The 17,382-nt window shown below is 43.6% G+C and overlaps 1 protein-coding gene across 5 annotated transcripts in view; it reads right to left on the reverse strand.

Annotated features, from left to right (window-relative positions):
• Positions 1–1,829: 1,829 nt before the first annotated feature.
• The window catches only part of LDB3 (LIM domain binding 3), a 63,309-nt gene continuing 47,756 nt past the window's right edge, over positions 1,830–17,382 (reverse strand). For all 5 annotated transcript variants that reach the window (XM_074374345.1, XM_074374346.1, XM_074374347.1 and 2 more), the window contains 4 exons: positions 16,906–17,086; positions 16,159–16,279; positions 9,821–9,936; positions 1,830–4,684 (listed from right to left, as the gene is read on the reverse strand). In XM_074374345.1, the coding sequence (XP_074230446.1) occupies positions 4,595–4,684; positions 9,821–9,936; positions 16,159–16,279; positions 16,906–17,086 (508 nt within the window). In that variant the 3' untranslated portion in view covers positions 1,830–4,594. The remainder of the gene's footprint in view (positions 4,685–9,820; positions 9,937–16,158; positions 16,280–16,905; positions 17,087–17,382) is intronic.

A 17,382-nucleotide genomic window follows, 5' to 3' on the forward strand; every position in this document is an offset into this window, starting at 1 on the left:
GGATTTTCTATGTATTTTATCATATCATCTGCAAAAAGTGATAGTTTTACTTTTTCCTTTCCAATTTGGATTCCCTTTCTTTTTCTTTTCCTTTTTTTTTTTTTTTGTCTGCTGTGTCTAGAACTTCCAATACTATGTTGAATAAAATTAGTGAGAATGGGCCTCTTGTTTTGTTCCTGATCTTAGAGAAGAATCAGCTTTTCACTGATGTTAGCTATGGGTTTATCATATATGACCTTTATTATGTTGTGGTACGTTCCCTTTATACTCACTTTGTTGAGAATTTTTGTCATAAATGGATGTTGAATTTTGTCAAATGCTTTTTCTACATCTATTGAGATGACCATATGATTTTTAGCCTTCATTTTGTTAATAGATGTATCACATTGATTGATTTGTAGATGTGGAACCATACTTGCATCCCTGGAATTAATCCTGCTTGATTGTGGTATGTGATCCTTTCAATGTGTGGCTGGATTTGATTTGTTAATATTTTGTTGAGGGTTTTTACATCTCTGTTCATCAAGGATACTAGCCTATAATTTTCTTTTTCTGTGGTGTCCTTGTCTGGTTTTGGTATCAGGATAACGCTGGCTTTGTAAAGTGTTGAACAAGCAATTTTTATTCTGTCTGCAAGTCCTCAGTGAAGAGGGCAGAAATTTTGGTGCCAGGTAATTGTAACAAATTCTGACTAACATGGCACATATTTTCTGGGATATTTGTGTAATATTTATTCTTGTTGCTGATTTTCCCAATGTATTTTTTTCTGGATGGACAAGTTGAAGGAGTTAAGAAAATAAAGCAGGGGTGAGGGCTTTGGATTCTGACCCCACTCTATTGGCGATGATAACTAACATTTGCACTGCAATTGTCTTCCAAAAGTTATTGCATTTGGTTCTCTAAACAAAATGCAGATGTCATTACCTTCATTTTCAGGTAGATAGGCAGGCTTAGAGAGACTCTCCCGATATGGCTCAGGTGGTATTAGATCAGTCTTGATCTAAACCCCGGTCTTATGATGTCAAAGTCCATGTTTATTTCATGGCACATGCCTGCCTCCCTAGCTGGTTGCGTATGCTGGGAAGCCACTTCCCCATTCTGGGCCTCGGTTTTTGTATCTGGAAAGTGCCCAGGTGATCTCTCAGATTCTTTCCAACTTTAAGTTCTGTGACTGTAAGCCTTTTTCTCTCCGTCACCTATTTGAAAAATTGCTATAGCTTAAAAAAAAAACCAAAATAGATTTAATTTCTACTTGTAATTGCATAGCTCTTTGAAAGTCTGATTCAGGTACTGAAAATCAAATAAATTATGAAAAATGCCCCTTTCTTTTAAAGTAATGCCCAGAAACAGAATCCTTGAAAAAGGATGACATGGTTGTGTTAAACACAGTACCGCCAGAGGGGGTCTTCATTTTTTTTTTTTTAAATGCCATCAGAGGATTTTACTCTGAGCTTGTTTCAAGACAAAAAATAAAGAAGAAAATATAGCAACTTTTCTAGAAATGAAATCCTTCAGCAGAATAAAAATAAATAAATCTGAAATATTTAATCTCCATATAGAAAATAAATAAATCTTTCCAAAAGGAAAAGGCCAAGCCTGGTCTTCAGGTTATTATTTACCTAGTAAATTCCCTTTGTATGCAAAACATTTGTATTATTCACATAACCCCTGTCTGATTAAACTGCTGTTGGGCCACACAGCCAAAAAGCAAGTAAATTATATGTTTCTTCTCCATAAGGCATTTTGTTTTGTCTCCTAACTTTTATTTGCAGCCATATAGAATTAACTTACTTTTGGTGTCAGATGAAAAAACTGTACACAGAAAAATCTGTATTTGCACATCCTCTTGGGGGTTTTATTTTGCTAAAAAGAATTCACACAGGCCAAAAAAAAAAAAAAAACCCATGCAAAATATTTTTGTGCACACCTCTAACATACTACACTCTAATTCTGAAATGTTAAAAAAAAAATCCCAAAGCAAGAGTACCTGGGTTGAAAAGTTAACATTATAAAAGCTAGATTCCTAACACAAACACTGCAGACACAAGTCACTCAGTTGCAAAAAGTTAATGTTTATAAATGTTAAATAAATGTCAACAATGAGGAGACAAGAACTGTAGATCCAAAGTGTACTTCCTACCATGAATTATTAAAAACTGTGTTTGGTGTTGTAAAACATCCACGAAGTTAACTTGAAATAGATACCTTAACCTGGTCGCTATGTCAAACTTACACCGTGGGAACCTTATTAAAAACTACCTCCTTTTACTGCTACCTTTACAATATTTTTTTGTTGTTGTTCATTTTGGGTTTTGGTAAATAAAAGAGTCCCTCAGAATCTACACTAGCTCTGAGATGCAGAAAAATCGATTCAGTAAATGACTATGAAGAAGTTCTCCTTTGAGACATTTCGCTTCTCTTTTTAATGACTATATGGTATTTAATGACCACACTTGTGTGTGTGGACGTGTAAAACCTTTTAAATGACATTTTCAGAAACTTAACTCTAGGGAACTTTTTTTGCTTTCCTTGAGACCAGTCCCTGATAATTTTAATAGTTTTTTTTTTTTTTTTAAGAGAAAAGCTGCCTAGAGCCTTTCTGTACAGTCAGCAACCTCCTTGTCCCTGTATATTTGAACTTTCCAAAAATAACAGAATGCTTGTTTGCAACTCCTGAAAAATCTCCAGGCACTCTTGGCAGGTTTTACTCTGCCTGATGCTTTATAGGCACTTTCTCACTGCACCAAAGGTAAAGAAGGGCCCGGTGGTAGGAGCATGTCCTGGTGTTCCCTGGAGGTGAGTGGCTTTACCTTTGGGGAAAAAAACAAACAAACAAAAAAACCAAAAAAAAACAAAAACAAAAACAAAAAAAACACAAAACCACGGGCCTCCCACTAGGACACATCTAGTTGCTTCCTTCTCCCTAAGGTAGAAAGGCAGTCCCCCTGGAAGCCTCAGTTCTCAGAAGAAAAAGTGTTCTAATGCATTCTCACAAAACATTTCAAACGTGCAAAGAGAAAATCCCAAACAGAAGTTAGGAGAGGGTAGCAGCAGTTGGAGGGGAGTCTAAGAATTGTGCTCAAGTGAAAAACGTCCTCTCCAACCACCTGCTTTGATGCCGGGGTTCCATGAGCATAACAACAGTGCTTCCTAAAAGGGAAAGAGACGATCCATTGACCCACCTCAGAAACTAAAGCTTCTCTCTTTTTCACCAAACAGCTTGAAAATGCTTACTGACTTACTTAACTCAAACTATCACTAACATTTTAAAGAAGTGTGAAGACCCAAGACTATCTCCATAAATAATTAAATAATTGCTAGATCCACTCAGCTCATACTTTCTCAAAACATTGGCCAAAATGGCACATGTGGGTAGATCCGGCCACCTTTCCCTGCCGGCAGACAACACATCTGTATATTATCAGTGTGCTGTGTTTGAAGGAAGATACCAGAAGGATGGTGCAGCTCTGAGGCGGGGAGGCCCTGCCAGCTCGTCTGTTCTTACTGAGGTTGGCAAAAGGGAAGCCTCCTCTTCCCCACCCACAGTCTGGGCATGTTCTGTCTGCCATGCTGTTCCAGACACTGCCTCTCTCTTCTTTCCCACAGGTCACTAAGCCTGTGGGGGGAAGGGATGCTAAGGAAGATGTCATCAGTGAGCCGTCAGAGATCGGTAGTGAAACACACACACACACACGATTAAGACATTCATGCTAATAAAGCCAAACAGAGGCCAAACGCAGCCCAGAGTTGTTTAAAAAATATCCTCTCACACACAGCAAAGCAAAAGTGGAAAGGAAAAAGGGGGGAAAAAAACCACTTCAATTCCACTTTGTCATCACATTCAAAAAGAAGCTAAGCCTTCTGGGGACATTGGATGTTTCAGACCGAAAGAGGGGAACCGAAGAGCCCTCCTTCCCTCAGCTGTCTGCACGGTGAGCCTGCTCCTTGCCCGAAGCCCCGTCAACTGCCCAGCAGCTCCCAGAAGACACCTCTCTGATGCCTGGGCTCCCTTGAGGATGCTCAAGCCCGTGCAAGGTCTGAAGTCTGATGTGCAGAGGTAGCTCCGTGATGCTAGTCATGGAATAACACTTCCTTTTTTGGTGAGGAAAGCCCAGTTGGTCTTAGCTAACAAGCTCTCGGCTATGGCTCTAAAAATACCCTGCAGTGAGGACTGTTTGGCACTTCATTCTGTTTGCCAGAGGAGCTTGAAAGAACTCTGCATGCCGCTTCAGGTTCTCCCTAACTGCTCTGAGCTCAGTCCCTGCTCCGGTGACCTCCGGGAAGCCTATCGCTTTGGGAAAGTTACTTTTTGCTTTTCACTTTTGAGTTCTTGGAATTCTGTCCTCAATGTCTGAAGTACAATTCCAGCCTTGGATTAATGACTAGCTTGGTTCAGGAATCTTCAGTTGGCTTCTAGTCTGAACTATGCAAATACACGATCTGTGTGCAGAAGAAAAGGACTAAAATTATACTTCAGAAGGGCTCCGTCGCTTCCTGTCTTCTCCCTTTACCCTCCACAAAAGAAACATCAGAATCCTGTGTTGCCAGCAGCGGGAGCAGCTCGCTGCCCGTCAGCATCAGACGCCCGGGCTCCCTACACGTTGATGGCGTGCGCGTGCTTCTTGCACAGGGGTTTGTCCTTCTTGGAGTAGAATGGCTGCCCCTCCAGATTCACATGGCAGACCTGGGACAGAGAACAGACAGGCATGAGCCAGGGCCTCACAGCCACTGTCACAGGCAGATGGGAGAAAAGACAACAGCCGATTTCTCCCCACTACAAATTCTTTTTTGAGGGGAGTGGGAGGGGGCCCTTGATTTTTTTAAATTCATTTTTAAAAATGGAGGTACTAAGGATTGAACCCTAGGACCTCGTGCATACTAAGCACGTGCTATATCACTGAGCTGTACCCACCCCACCCACCTCGACTACAAATTCTAAACAACTAAAGCAGAGTTGATGGGCTGAACTATATAAAATTTAAGACTTCCAAAGAGGAACATGGAATTAAATTTCAAATCAAATCAAATCAAATTAAATTAATGGCATACAGGACGATAGAGGTGATTGAGTGATGCTATCCAACATTATAAGGAACTGGTAAAAATTCGTAAGTCAATAGCCACAGAGGTGATTGACATCTAAAGAAATGTTATTAGCAAACTAACAAAATGTCAGGAAAAAAAATGATCCTGACTAATAAGTAAAGGAAAAATAAATTAAAACCTCCATGAGATACCAGAAGATACCTGCTAATCTAGCAAAATAAATAAAACAAGACGTTCCAACGGCTTTTCACCTTTAACCTTACATGACTATAGCCAAAAAGTCAAAAAAAAAGGTCATCAGTCAAAAGTCAGCAAGGCCAAAGGGGATCAGGCCTACTAGTCACTGCCAGGGACACATGATTCAGCCCAGGCTTCTGCAGGGGATGTGGCAACACTGGAGGGAAGCCATAAAGATGTGCATGCCCTGTACCCCAGTAACATCACGCTGGAGAATTTCATCTTGCAGCAACTATCGCACAGAACAAGAAAGCGAGATCTGCTCAGCTACAGGCTGAAAAACCACTAAAATTTCCCTTAGTGGGGAGCCGATTAAGTAACTTTTTATGGTACATTTTTCCAATGAAATGCCACCATGAAAAAAAATCAATCAAGTATGGCAAAGTGTACGCAGAGAAATCTTACGTGGAAAAAAATAAAAGGGAAAATTATACATCCCTGTGAGGACAACATATGATCACAGTTTGAAGATGGAGACATCACAGAAAGAAGAGAGGTCAGTAGTATTTGTTGAGGCTCCTGTGGGTCAAGTACGATGCCAGACACCTTGTATACATGATCTCATGTAATTCTCACAGAAGCTTGATGGGGTAGGTGTGACTTTTCCCCATTTCACAATCAAAAAGCTAGGCTCCAGGTGCCCAAGTGTCTTGCTCAAGTCACAGCCCCAGGAAGTTGTAGAGCTGGCCATCCAAGACCAGGTCTGCAAGACAGCTCCAAGCTCATTTTCCCCACACCGCATAGCAGAGAGGGGCTAGGCTGACTTGCAGTTTCTTTGGGCTTGCGGAACTGTATCGAGGTAGCTAAGTTTGCAGGACCACCAGTATGTAGTCTGGCCCTGGGGTGGGCAATCTGCCAACTGCCAGAGTCAGCTGGGAAGGCACCTAGGCTGGGAAGGACCCCAGCCTCAGAGAGGGCACTGAGGATCCCTAATGGGGAGTAGAACTGGGGACCACATCCAGAACACTGACCTGAGAAGAAGCACAGGTGGAGTTCCCACGTATAGGTAGGCATGAGGACAGAGAAATCACCCTCCCAAGATGATCTTGGGTCCATGAGCATGGGTCCACTCTGAGAGAGTTGTAAAGAAAAGTGGCATAATGGTGGCCCCATGTGTAAGGTCCTGAGAGCCCAGTTGAGGATGCTATACTTGGGGCCACACAGGGCTGCCGATGGGCCTGAAAAAGTGTCTGAAAACATCCCAGGTGGAGGCAGTGATGTTGAGTGTAACCAAGCTCCTGAGGTGGCCTCAAGCTGCTAGTGACAACTTGCAAACAAGTCTAAGAAGGTGGCACCCAAAATCCAACTGGTGAGGATGGATTTCAGGAGAGACAGAAAGGCAGCACTGGAGTGAGTTGCAAGGAGCTGCCGGTCAACATCCGGGGCTCTGGCCAGGAGACTCTGCCTGGTCTGGGACGGTACCAGTTGCTTGTGAAAACTCTGGGATGAATCAGGCTGCAGAGGGGGTTGGGAGACTGAAGACCAAGGAGTGAGGAAAGGCCAGAGTCTCAAGGGTGGCTCATTGGTAAGATGAGACTGAGGGCGGGAACCATCAGAGAGGTTGTGCTCGGTGTCTTGGGCCATGAGTCTGCGGGCAGGATGCCAGGTGGCTTCATGGTGAAGGAGGCCTCCAGCCTACCCAGCACAGGGGCACAGCATGGGTGGTCCAACCCCCAGGCTCTGTGGTCAAGTGGCAGCAGGGCCTGGCTGGGAAGGAGGGTGGCCATAGACAGTGCTGACCACAGAGTGGAAGGTAATGGAATTGGCCAGCTGTAGCGGCCCCAGGACTGCCCACAAAAGTTACATCACCTCCCATCCCTTCCAGATACCCACACCAGTCAGACACTAACTACCCTTAGAGGAAAAGAAGGGCTAGTAAGATACCTTTCCCCAGCTAAGGTAGAGCTCAGATCCTTTCCATTAGAACTCAAGGGCCAAAGCCAGACAGGAGCTCAACCTTTACCCTGACCCACATTGCGCTTCTCAGCCTTTAATTTAAATGCCTGGAACTTTAGAGATGTTGCCTTGTTCTGGTCTTTAATTGTCAGCTTTGTTTTCCTCTCCAGAGTCTAAGTTCCCTGAAGGTAGAGACATGCCCTGGGATCCTTTTGTATTTCCCAAACTCAACTGAACTAGTCTGAAGTATGTGCTTTCCTGGGATCTAACTGGTGGGAAAACAGCTTGGAGAGCTGGTCCTGATCTTTCTTACTAGTTTTTTTTTTTTTTTTTTTCAAATTCTAAGAAAATATATGCTCATTAAAAGTGATTTGGAAAAAAATATCAAAACAAATATACGTATGTATATACATGACTGGGACACTGTGCTGCACACCAGAAATCGACACATTGTAATTGACTGTACTTCAATAAAAACATAAAAATAAAATCAAAAAAGTAATTTGGAAACATAAAGTGATGGAAAGAGGACCAAAAATCACAATCAAAGTTTTCCAATCAAAATACTAATTTCCAAAAATTCAAACCATGTTCCACTTTGATACGGCTTCATGGGGCAGTGAGTGCCACACAGGCTAGTCTAGGGGAAGGCGTAATGGTTCTCCACGCTGATTCTCCAAGGGACGGGATCTGCCTGGTATCTTTGAGCAGATCCTTTGGGCAGTGCTATGGGTCTTTCGCACCTGCCTGGAATTCATTTGTAATCTCAGCCTGAACAACCCCAAGCTTAACTGTTTTTTCTGGTCTCTCTCTGGGACTTGCACCATCATGACTCTCAGCCAAACACAGAGGCTCAAGGGCGCAGACTCACGCTCATCTTTGCATGGTTCCCTCTCTATGAGACACAGACCTCTCGTCAGCCTGCCCTTGGAGAACAGGCCTTCTGTGCCACTGTCTTCCCTGGACCTTCTCCAAGTTTCTTGGATCCTTCTAGAAGTTGGGTAACCAGATCTGCAGGCAGCATCTTAGGATCAGACAAGCCATGGCTTGAAGGTAAGGGTCAAAGAGCCCTATACTGTGCCTTGCTGAGTGGTGACTCCACAGAGGACAACCCCAAAACCAGTACATTTATATTGTTGTCCCTTTTTGGAGGGGAGTCCCTGATATGTTTAAAGACCCTAAAAGGCAACTAGAGAATCTATTCAAAGGGTTGGAAAATCAGAGTGTTACAGATTGAACTGTCTCCCCTCCAAATGCACCTGTTAAAGTTCTAAGCCCATTGCCTCCAGACTGCCCAGAGCAGGGACACAGCATTAGGAAATAGGGTCTTTACAGATGTAATTAAGATATAAGTTAAGGTGAGGTTGTACTAGTAAGGTGGGCCTTTAATCCAGTATGACCAGTGTCCTTATAAGAAGAGGAGAAGAGACACAGAGACAGGTACCTGCACAGAGGAGAATGCCACGTGAAGACACAGACATGCAACGGAAAGGCGGTTGTGTGATGACAGAGGCAGAGGTTGGAGTTAAGCAGCTACAATTCAAGAAACACCAAGGACTTCCAGCAACCACCAGGAGCTAGGATCGAGAGCACGGCCCTGCTGACACCTGGGATTTGGACTTCTAGCCCCCAGAACTGTGAGAGAACACATTTCTGTAGCTAAGCTATTTGCGGTACTGTTATGGCAGCGTTTGCAAACTAACACACTGAGTGAATACAGTGCACTCCACAGACAGGAGGGGGTGTAGACATGAAGCGTAAAAGCTGAAGTGAATTGCAATAAACTTTATGACTGGGGTTGTCTGACGTCGTAAGCCTATAAAAACTATTCAAGTTTAAACCATACAGATCTTTCACACATTCCCAAAATGTACCTTGAGCAGCTCTGATTGAAAAAAAAAAAACCTAGCAATAGTAGCACATTAATTTTCTCAAATACAGTTTAGTCAGTTACAGACGGACATTACTGGGCTTTATCAGGGAGGACTGTTTTTGAACTCTAATCCAGAGTGTAAATATCGGCAGGTTTATTGCCACGTCCCCTTCCCAACCTAAAACCCTCGGAAGGAAAGTGCCAATCTCTGGCTATTCAGCAGAAATAAACTGTACATGGTTAATACTTAATCTAAGGCTTATCTTCTGGCAACTGTGTATCAACAGGACCATTTAGGAAAATGCAATGATACTTGGTCCTGTTTTCTGAAGGTTCTATCAAAAGAAACCTTATCTCAGCTTCTCATAGGATTAGTCAATAAGCTCTTATCTAGTGTTCAGGGTGAAAATTTGGGGAAAACCCTTGAATGACTTCATCAGATCTTAAATAACCTATAACCACTGGAAGCCACCCACCCCTATTTCAATTCAAACATCATTCACTCCTCCCATCTATTGAAAGCACTGCTGGGGAGGCAAGCTGCTGGTTTGCCAGATCCGGGACACTGCTGTCCTTAATGAAATGGAGAGTAAATAAAACTTCGCTTGACTGTGACACATCAAGGCATCATGGTATCTGCCAGCTTTTAAAAATGAGCAGAATATTAGAATGCCAGAGTTGAAAGGGATATAGTGGGTTGGTCATCTGGCCCCATTTGATCCCTCCTACCCCTTCTCAGAAAGTCAGGACCCCAGGCTAAAAACATACTGCGCAAATGAAGCAGGTGTCATGCCAGGTATGCCCCAGGGCTTCGATAAACTTGTCACCGGCCTCCACAGGGAAATCACAGCCGTGACACTTGGTGCTGAACAGATTGACGTAGTCTGAAAAGAAAGGCAGAGTAAGGAGCAGGCAGCCAGCCAGGCTGGGAGGAGCACCCCAGCCATATCAACCCAACGCCAGGACCCCCCCACCCCCATCACTGGGCCGGGGGGCAGTGGATGAAACCTAATTGGTTCCTTGTCATCTTGCAGACAGCATACTCAGTTACATGATTGCTTTTTTTGTTCCCCCCCAATGATTTGCACTGGTGTGGTGCAGATTCAGGCTTAGTCATCACCCTGTGTTGGTTTGATTCGCAAACACTTTCTGGAACTGTCATTAACTTTCTGCAGGGTGATTTTCTCCTCTGCCTGTCACCTCTTATGGCCCAAACAGACCGATCCCAAAAAAAGAAAAAACAATCCTATTTCCCAGCAGCTATGCTTATTTTGGAAGAGACAAAGCCCTTAACATTTTTAAGAGTTATAGAATGTTCTCTGCTTGGCCAGTCTTCTGTCATTGGGCATTTGTGTTGGTAATAAATTTTCAAGACTAGAATCAATATTTGAGCTACTTTGTTGGGACGTGTCCCCGTCCCCCGAGCCAGGGAGATAATAATACCAAATATTATTTACATAGTGCTTTACAGTTTGCCGTCCTCACACAGGTGGTATTATTTCCTAGCATCTCAATGTCAAGGTCTATGGAGTAGTTTTCTTTGTACTCCCAGTGGCACGCCTGGCACACAAGTCGGTACCCAACACACAGGAATCGGATGAATGAGTGAACCAGTGAATCAATGAATGGACTTAACCATTGCAAAAATCCCTCGGAGATTGAACTACAATTATTTTCGTTTTGTTTTGTTTTACTTTGTGGTTAATGAAACTGAGGTTCAAAGAGGCGAAGAGCCGAGCCAGAGCCACATGGCTCAGAGGCAGTGTTTCTTCTGCACTCTCTGTAGAAGTCCTCCAGACTCTTCTAGAAAAGATTGACGCCTTTTACAAAGCCTTCATTCCCCTAGAAGTGCACTTGTCTTGCCACAGCTCAGCCACAGTTGGCTTTTTCTAACAGCAATTTTCTGCTCAGATCTTGTAGACAGCCTGCCTGATCACTGTCTCAGACCACCTGCTGAAAGGCAGCATGCTGTGGGGGTTATGAACTTGGATTCTGAAGATAGAAAGGCCTGGGCTCAAATCCCACCTCTATCCAGGAATTGTTCAAATCTGGGGCGAGTGACCTAACTTCTCAGTGCCTCAACTTTCTCATCTTTATAATGGGAATAACTATACTACCTAACTCATGGGGTTGTTATACAGATTAAATAAGATAAGGTATGTGAAGTACTTGGCACAAATTCTCAAAGATTTTGTCTCTCATTTTGAATGTCTTTAAAATGATGAAAGGAGGGAAAGGAACATGATTTGAGCACCTACTATGTGCAGATCTAATATGAGGGCTTTTCTATGTTTCTTGTTTAATCGTCATGGCAGTTCTGTGACAAACTATTATTCTCATTTTAAATATGATGAACCTGGTTGTAGGGATTACTTCAAACAAGCAGTACAGAGCCTGCTGGACCCCAAAGTTCATCCTCTCTCTAGTTACCTATTTGCCATTGAGATTTGATAAGTTCTATCTCTTGCATATTTTTTCCAATGTATGGTTTCCCCTCTGGGGTTGAATTATAGTCTGTCACACAAATGCTCTTATATATACTGCAGTCCATCAATCTTGGTTCTGACAGTATATTTCATTTCTTCAGTAAGCAGAAATCTATCACCCCACCGGAACTAGGAAAACATCATCCTGCTTCTGTTAGAGGGTAACACCTGGTTTATGGTTCACTTGTGCTGTGCTGGAACGTACTGGTCTGGGGTGAGAAGCAGGGCTGTAGGCTAACTCACCTCCACTTGAGGCCAAGCCCTGCACCCCACTTCTGACTTCTCTCTCCTTCTGCCCAGTGGGTCTCCAGATGCCCAGGGTTCCCTCCTCCATCTTTATGCCTCTGTAGGAACCAGGTCCTGGGCTTGGAAAACCTTCCCCTACTTTTTCGAGCTGAATCTCTGGAGTCCCTAGGGCTGCCTTCCTTCTGGAAGACTTCATCCCCATCCCATCTGAGAGAGATGAGATAGACAGCCTTCCTGAGGGCTTCTCTCCCTCCCCATCCATCCATCCATCAATCCATCATCCCTTAACTGTTCATTTATGCACCAGCATATCAAAGGATGATGGGTTTGCTTGAGGTTTTTCAGGACAGAGACCCTCTCCTCTATGCTCAGCACCTTTCACAGGAACTGGTACATATTTGATAGATAAATGATGAATGGGCGAAGACATGTTTCAAAAAAGCTTATTAAATAGTGATTCCTTCTCCTATTGTGCAGCCTATGTTTTTTTCTTTCACAGATTAAGCTCTTAGGATGGCTTGAATTTATTCCCGGAATATCTAGTCCTGTCCACTGATATATTTTTTGGTTTTACACTTGATTCTGTATAATCTGGAGAACTGTCACTTTGTTTCAAAATTTGGTATCACAGGTATGATCCTAATACATAAAAGAAAAGTTAGTATTTTTCCTCTTTTATCCTACAAATGTAGGGGAATGTAACCGGTATTAAACAAAGTTTGTGCAAGGGCCTTTCCCACAGGGAGAGTCATCTAGTTTCTCATTTATGTATCCTTCCTTTATTTCTCCTATTACGTTGACATAATTTTCTTTGACTAACTCTCTTATGCCCCAAGTTGAATTGATAACCCGTATTTAGTGGATTTTAATTGCTATTGTAAAAGGATTTCCATTGATCAAATCATAGATGCTCTGTGTTGAAAAAGGGCTTAGTGCTTTACTAGAACAGTGGTTCTCAAACTTTAGAATCATCTGAAAGGTTCATTAAAAAGCAGATTGCCAGGCCTCACCCCTCAGAGTTTCTGATTCAGCAGATCTGGGGTACAGCCTGAAGACCTGCATTTCTGTCAAGTTCCCAGGTGATGCCGATGCTGCTGGTCTTGGGACCACACTTAGTGACCCCCAAACCTAACTGACTGTCACAATCACTGGGTGGGGGTGGGGCACCCCATGAAATTCTGCTTCTGGAGGTCTGAGAACTTATCTTCTCTGTATCTTTAAAGTTCCCTGGGTGACAGTGATGCCCTGCCAGGCCTGGGCTCTGCTCAGGTGCACACCCATCTGTGAGAAGCTGACCCTCCAACCTCTTTTACTTGCATACAAGATACTATATATAAAAGCATCAGTGCATCACTGCAGCCAACTGAAATCTTTTTGAGTCTAGATCCTATCATTCTGTGTCTTCTTCCAAGTTGTTGCCAAAAATGATGACAAGGTTCTACAGTGAGATACCACCCCACACTCATTAGGATGGCTGCTATCAAAAACAAAACAAAACAAAACAAAACCAACCCAGGAAATAACAAGTACTGGCAAAGATATAGAGAAACTGGAGCACTTATACACTGTTGGTGGGATTGTAAAATGATGCGGCCACTATGGAAAACACAGAGGTTTGTGGAAGTTCCTTAAAAAATCAAAAATAAAACTATCATATGATCCAGCAATCCCATCTCTAGGCATACACCCAATAAAATTAAAAACACAGTCTTGAAGAGATATTTGCACACCCAGGTTCACAGCAGCATTATTCACAGTAGCTGAGAAGTGGGAGCAGTCCGGGTGTCCATCAACAGATGAGGAGATAAAGTGTGGTAGATTCATGAAATGGAATATTATTCAGCTTTACGAAAGAAAAGAGTCTTGTCATATGCTATAAACATGGATGAACCTTGAGGACATTATGCTAAGAGAAATAAGCCTGTCACAAAAAGATAAATATTGCATGATTCCACTTACATGAGGTTATCTAAAGTAGTCAAATTCATAGAAACAGAAAGTAGAATGGTGGCTGCCAGGGGCTGGGGGAAGAAGGGAAAAGGGGAGTTGTTTAAGTGGTATAAAGTTTCAGATTTACAAGATGAAAAAGTTCTCGAGATCTGTTTCACAATAATGTGAATGTACTTTCTACTGAACTGTACACTTAAAAATGATTATGATGGTAAATTTCATTTTTTTTAAACTTTTAAAAAAGTGTTTTTAATTTAAATTTTTAATTTTTTTTATCTTGGAGGCGAGGTAATTAGATTGATTGATTGATTGATTGATTAATGGAGGTACTGGGGGTTGAACCCAGGACCTTGTGCATGCTGAGCACGTGATCTACCACTGACCTATATACCCTTCCCCACAATGGTAAATTTTATTATTATTTTTTTTAAACCACAGTGACAAAGTCAGAACCAAGCTCAATGTCCCACAGTATAACACTGGGCACCTTCCTCCAGGCCTGACTCTGATATTTTATGTCCAGGGCAGGTTAACCAGCCAGGCTTGGCTTTACCTAACTACTGGATAATCTAGCTCTCCTTTCTTCACCTTGTTCATATCATTGTCACATTCAACAAGGGTACAAAATTTCTAGAGTTCTTTCTAAAATAAAAAGCAGTGTGTTATTTCTTTATTTAAAACATCTCAGTGATCCCCACTGCTTAAGGAAGTGGTTTCAAATGGTGCTCCTTGGAGAGATGTGAGTCCCCTGCACCACTACAGGGATGATGTACGTTGCCCACGTACTTCGGGCAGGTGTTCTGTCAAGAGCTCTGCACGCATGATCTCAGTTAATCCTCACAACAGCCTCTGATGGAGGTGAGTTAGGTGGGGAAGGACTCAGAAAGGGTAAGCGTCTTGTCCACGGTCACCCAGCCAGGAAGTGGGGCCCCTGTAGGCCTTAAGTCAGGGTCTCTCAGGGTGCCTAGGACTGAGGCTAAATCTGCTTTCTTGCTGTCTTCTCTGAACACTGCACCATTCCCTTCCTGGGTCTTCTTACTCAAAACATCATTTTTGAAATCCTTGTTGGGGGGCTGCTATGGAGAGGAGCAGTGGTAATAGTGGAAATCTATCGTTCTTTCACAAGCCTCAGACACTGACTGTGTTTATCACAAATTATGAAAGTTACAATGCTCTTAGTTGATGAATAACAGCAATTTGTTTTTGGTACAACAGCACTTGTATGAATTACCAGTCATCCCCATTTGCTCATAAGGAGGGAAAGAGATGTATTATTCCCTCCCTTTTACAGATACAGAAACTGAGGTCAGAATGACTGAGTGACTTATTTAAAGTCACTTAGTGAATTTCAGAGCTGACAAGAGAATTCACCGGTACCTCAGAACCCAAGAAGTTTCTTTTATAATTTATGGTAGGGGAAGAAAAGTTTTATTTTGTTTTGCTTTTCCCCTTGAGGAATTAGAATGTTTTCTTCTTTCTGATTTTACAGTAAACTAACTTACTGTGTTTCTCTTTTTGCCCTCAAATTTGCTACCCAGTCACTGCAGCTCTGTTATTCTTCCTAATCAGCATGTTTGCTTTTCCCTCTTCGACTTGGTGCTGATTTGTTAGTTCTATGGTCTTAACTTTCATGTTTATGTTACCTTTGTTGGAACCTGCCTCAAATCCTTATCTGAAAGAGGCAGGCTATGACTAAAGGAGTGTGTGTGTGTGTGTGTGTGAGTGAGTGAGTGAACCAGCCACCACTCTCACAGCTGCCCACCTCTCTAACAGAATGCTTTGTCTTCAGAATTTACCATTTACTCCCAGTTTTAAGATAACATATAGCATTTTGAGGAGAGAGACAAACTGCAAATTCAGACAAGGAGATGACAGACTCTGAAGGAGGTCAAGGTCTGGTAAACATCACAGGATCTGGGAGGGGACTTGCATGTACTTGACAAGTTCGTACTTTCTCTGGTTTAATCTTCACCACAACTCTGTGAGGCAGGTGTCGATTTCCCCCTCTTACAGATGGGGAAAGTGAGGCCCAAAGAAGTTGAGTAATTCACTCAGGGTTACAAAGCCAGCCCGAGGTGGAGCCTGGAACAGAACCTAAGACAATGGCCAGAGCCAAAGCCTCTTCCAACTAGACCTTGTGGTCTCCAAATCAAAATCACCTGAAAGCTTTCCCAAGTGGTCACAAGATGCTAACTTGAGGTCCACATTTTTGGTGCAGGGGAGTTAACAGAGATGGAATGTGTCAAAAAAAAAAAAAAGAAGAAGAAGCTATAGACACTTCCCCACCACTACACACACACACCAGGAAAGTGTGATTCTCCTTTGGAGGCACGTGATGGTCCGATAAGGTGGACGTAGACAGGACTTCCCTGTATCTACCCGCTTCTCCCAGCCTGGGGCCTCCCCACAGCACAGAGGTCCTACCTTTCTCACAGTAGGGCTCCCCATCTTCCATGTGGAAGAGGCTGTTCCCAAAGGGCTTCTTGCAGGCTGCGCAGACGAAGCAGGTGGTGTGCCACGTCTGTCTCAAGGCGTGCATCACTTCCTGGGGAAAGAGCCTCAGCTCAGCACAGAAAGGTCCAGGAGGGAGGACGCAGGCTTGACTTCCACACCAGGCCCCGGCCACTCCTGGAACAACCCATCAGGGAGCAGGGCAGGAGAGCCTAGGAAGCGGGCCTGGGATGCGCCAAGGAAGGCTAGCGGGCGGCAGAGGAGGGGTTCCTACTTGTGGAGCATTTGCTGAGTGCCAGGTTCTGTGTGTGCTTGACTAAGCTGTGATGCTTAACTCTCCCATCAAAGCTGGGAGGCAGGTACAGCATGTTACCACCATTTTACCAAAGGGGCATTGAGGGTCAAAGCCACGTGCGGTTCAAGGCCACACGTAGGTGCATGGTGAGCTCAGGCTATGAAGTGATAACTTGCTTTGCAGAAGCTCTGCCACCACTTCAGGCTGTGTGGCCCAGGGATGTAATCACCTCTCGCTTCAAGTTCCCTTGCTCCCTAGTTCATTGGTGGCAAACCAACTCCCTTCTTGGACAGAAGTGGAGCTGTTCTGGGTCTGTTAGCATAGCAACTTCTTGGCTTCCAAATAGGACCCCACAACCTTGGCGGGGAGGAGAGGCTGGCTGGGAAAAAGACACAGGTCAGAGGAGAGGGATGCTGCCTACTGACCCCCATGATCTTGGTGCTGCACTTGGCACAGACCGGGGCAAAGAACTGCTCGTAACACCGCTCGCAGTAAACGTTGTTCTGCTCCTCCACGAAGCACACATCTGCCAGGGAGCTCTTGCAGTAGGCACAGTTGAACTCTTCAGGGTGCCAGGAGCGGCCCATGGCTACCAGGAAGGGGCCCCTGGGGAAGCAGAGAAGAGTACCTCCTAAGGCAGCCCCCGAAGCATAAGACGAGACATTTCAAAACCCCCAACAATATTCATACTTTGACCCTATAACCATGCCTTTTGTGACTGTTCTAATGAAATAATGTGAAATTCAGATAAAGCTCCATGGAAAAAGATTAATTCATTGTTGCATCACTTACAATAAAGAGAAATGGGGAAGGAACTCAAACATTCACTAGCAGGGGACTGGACAAGTATACCACGGAATAGCCATTCAGTTGACTACTGACAATTATGGCAGGAAGAACAA

This window comes from Camelus bactrianus, chromosome 11, assembly GCF_048773025.1.
Source record: "Camelus bactrianus isolate YW-2024 breed Bactrian camel chromosome 11, ASM4877302v1, whole genome shotgun sequence".
In the NCBI taxonomy this organism is placed as follows: Eukaryota; Metazoa; Chordata; class Mammalia; order Artiodactyla; family Camelidae; genus Camelus; species Camelus bactrianus.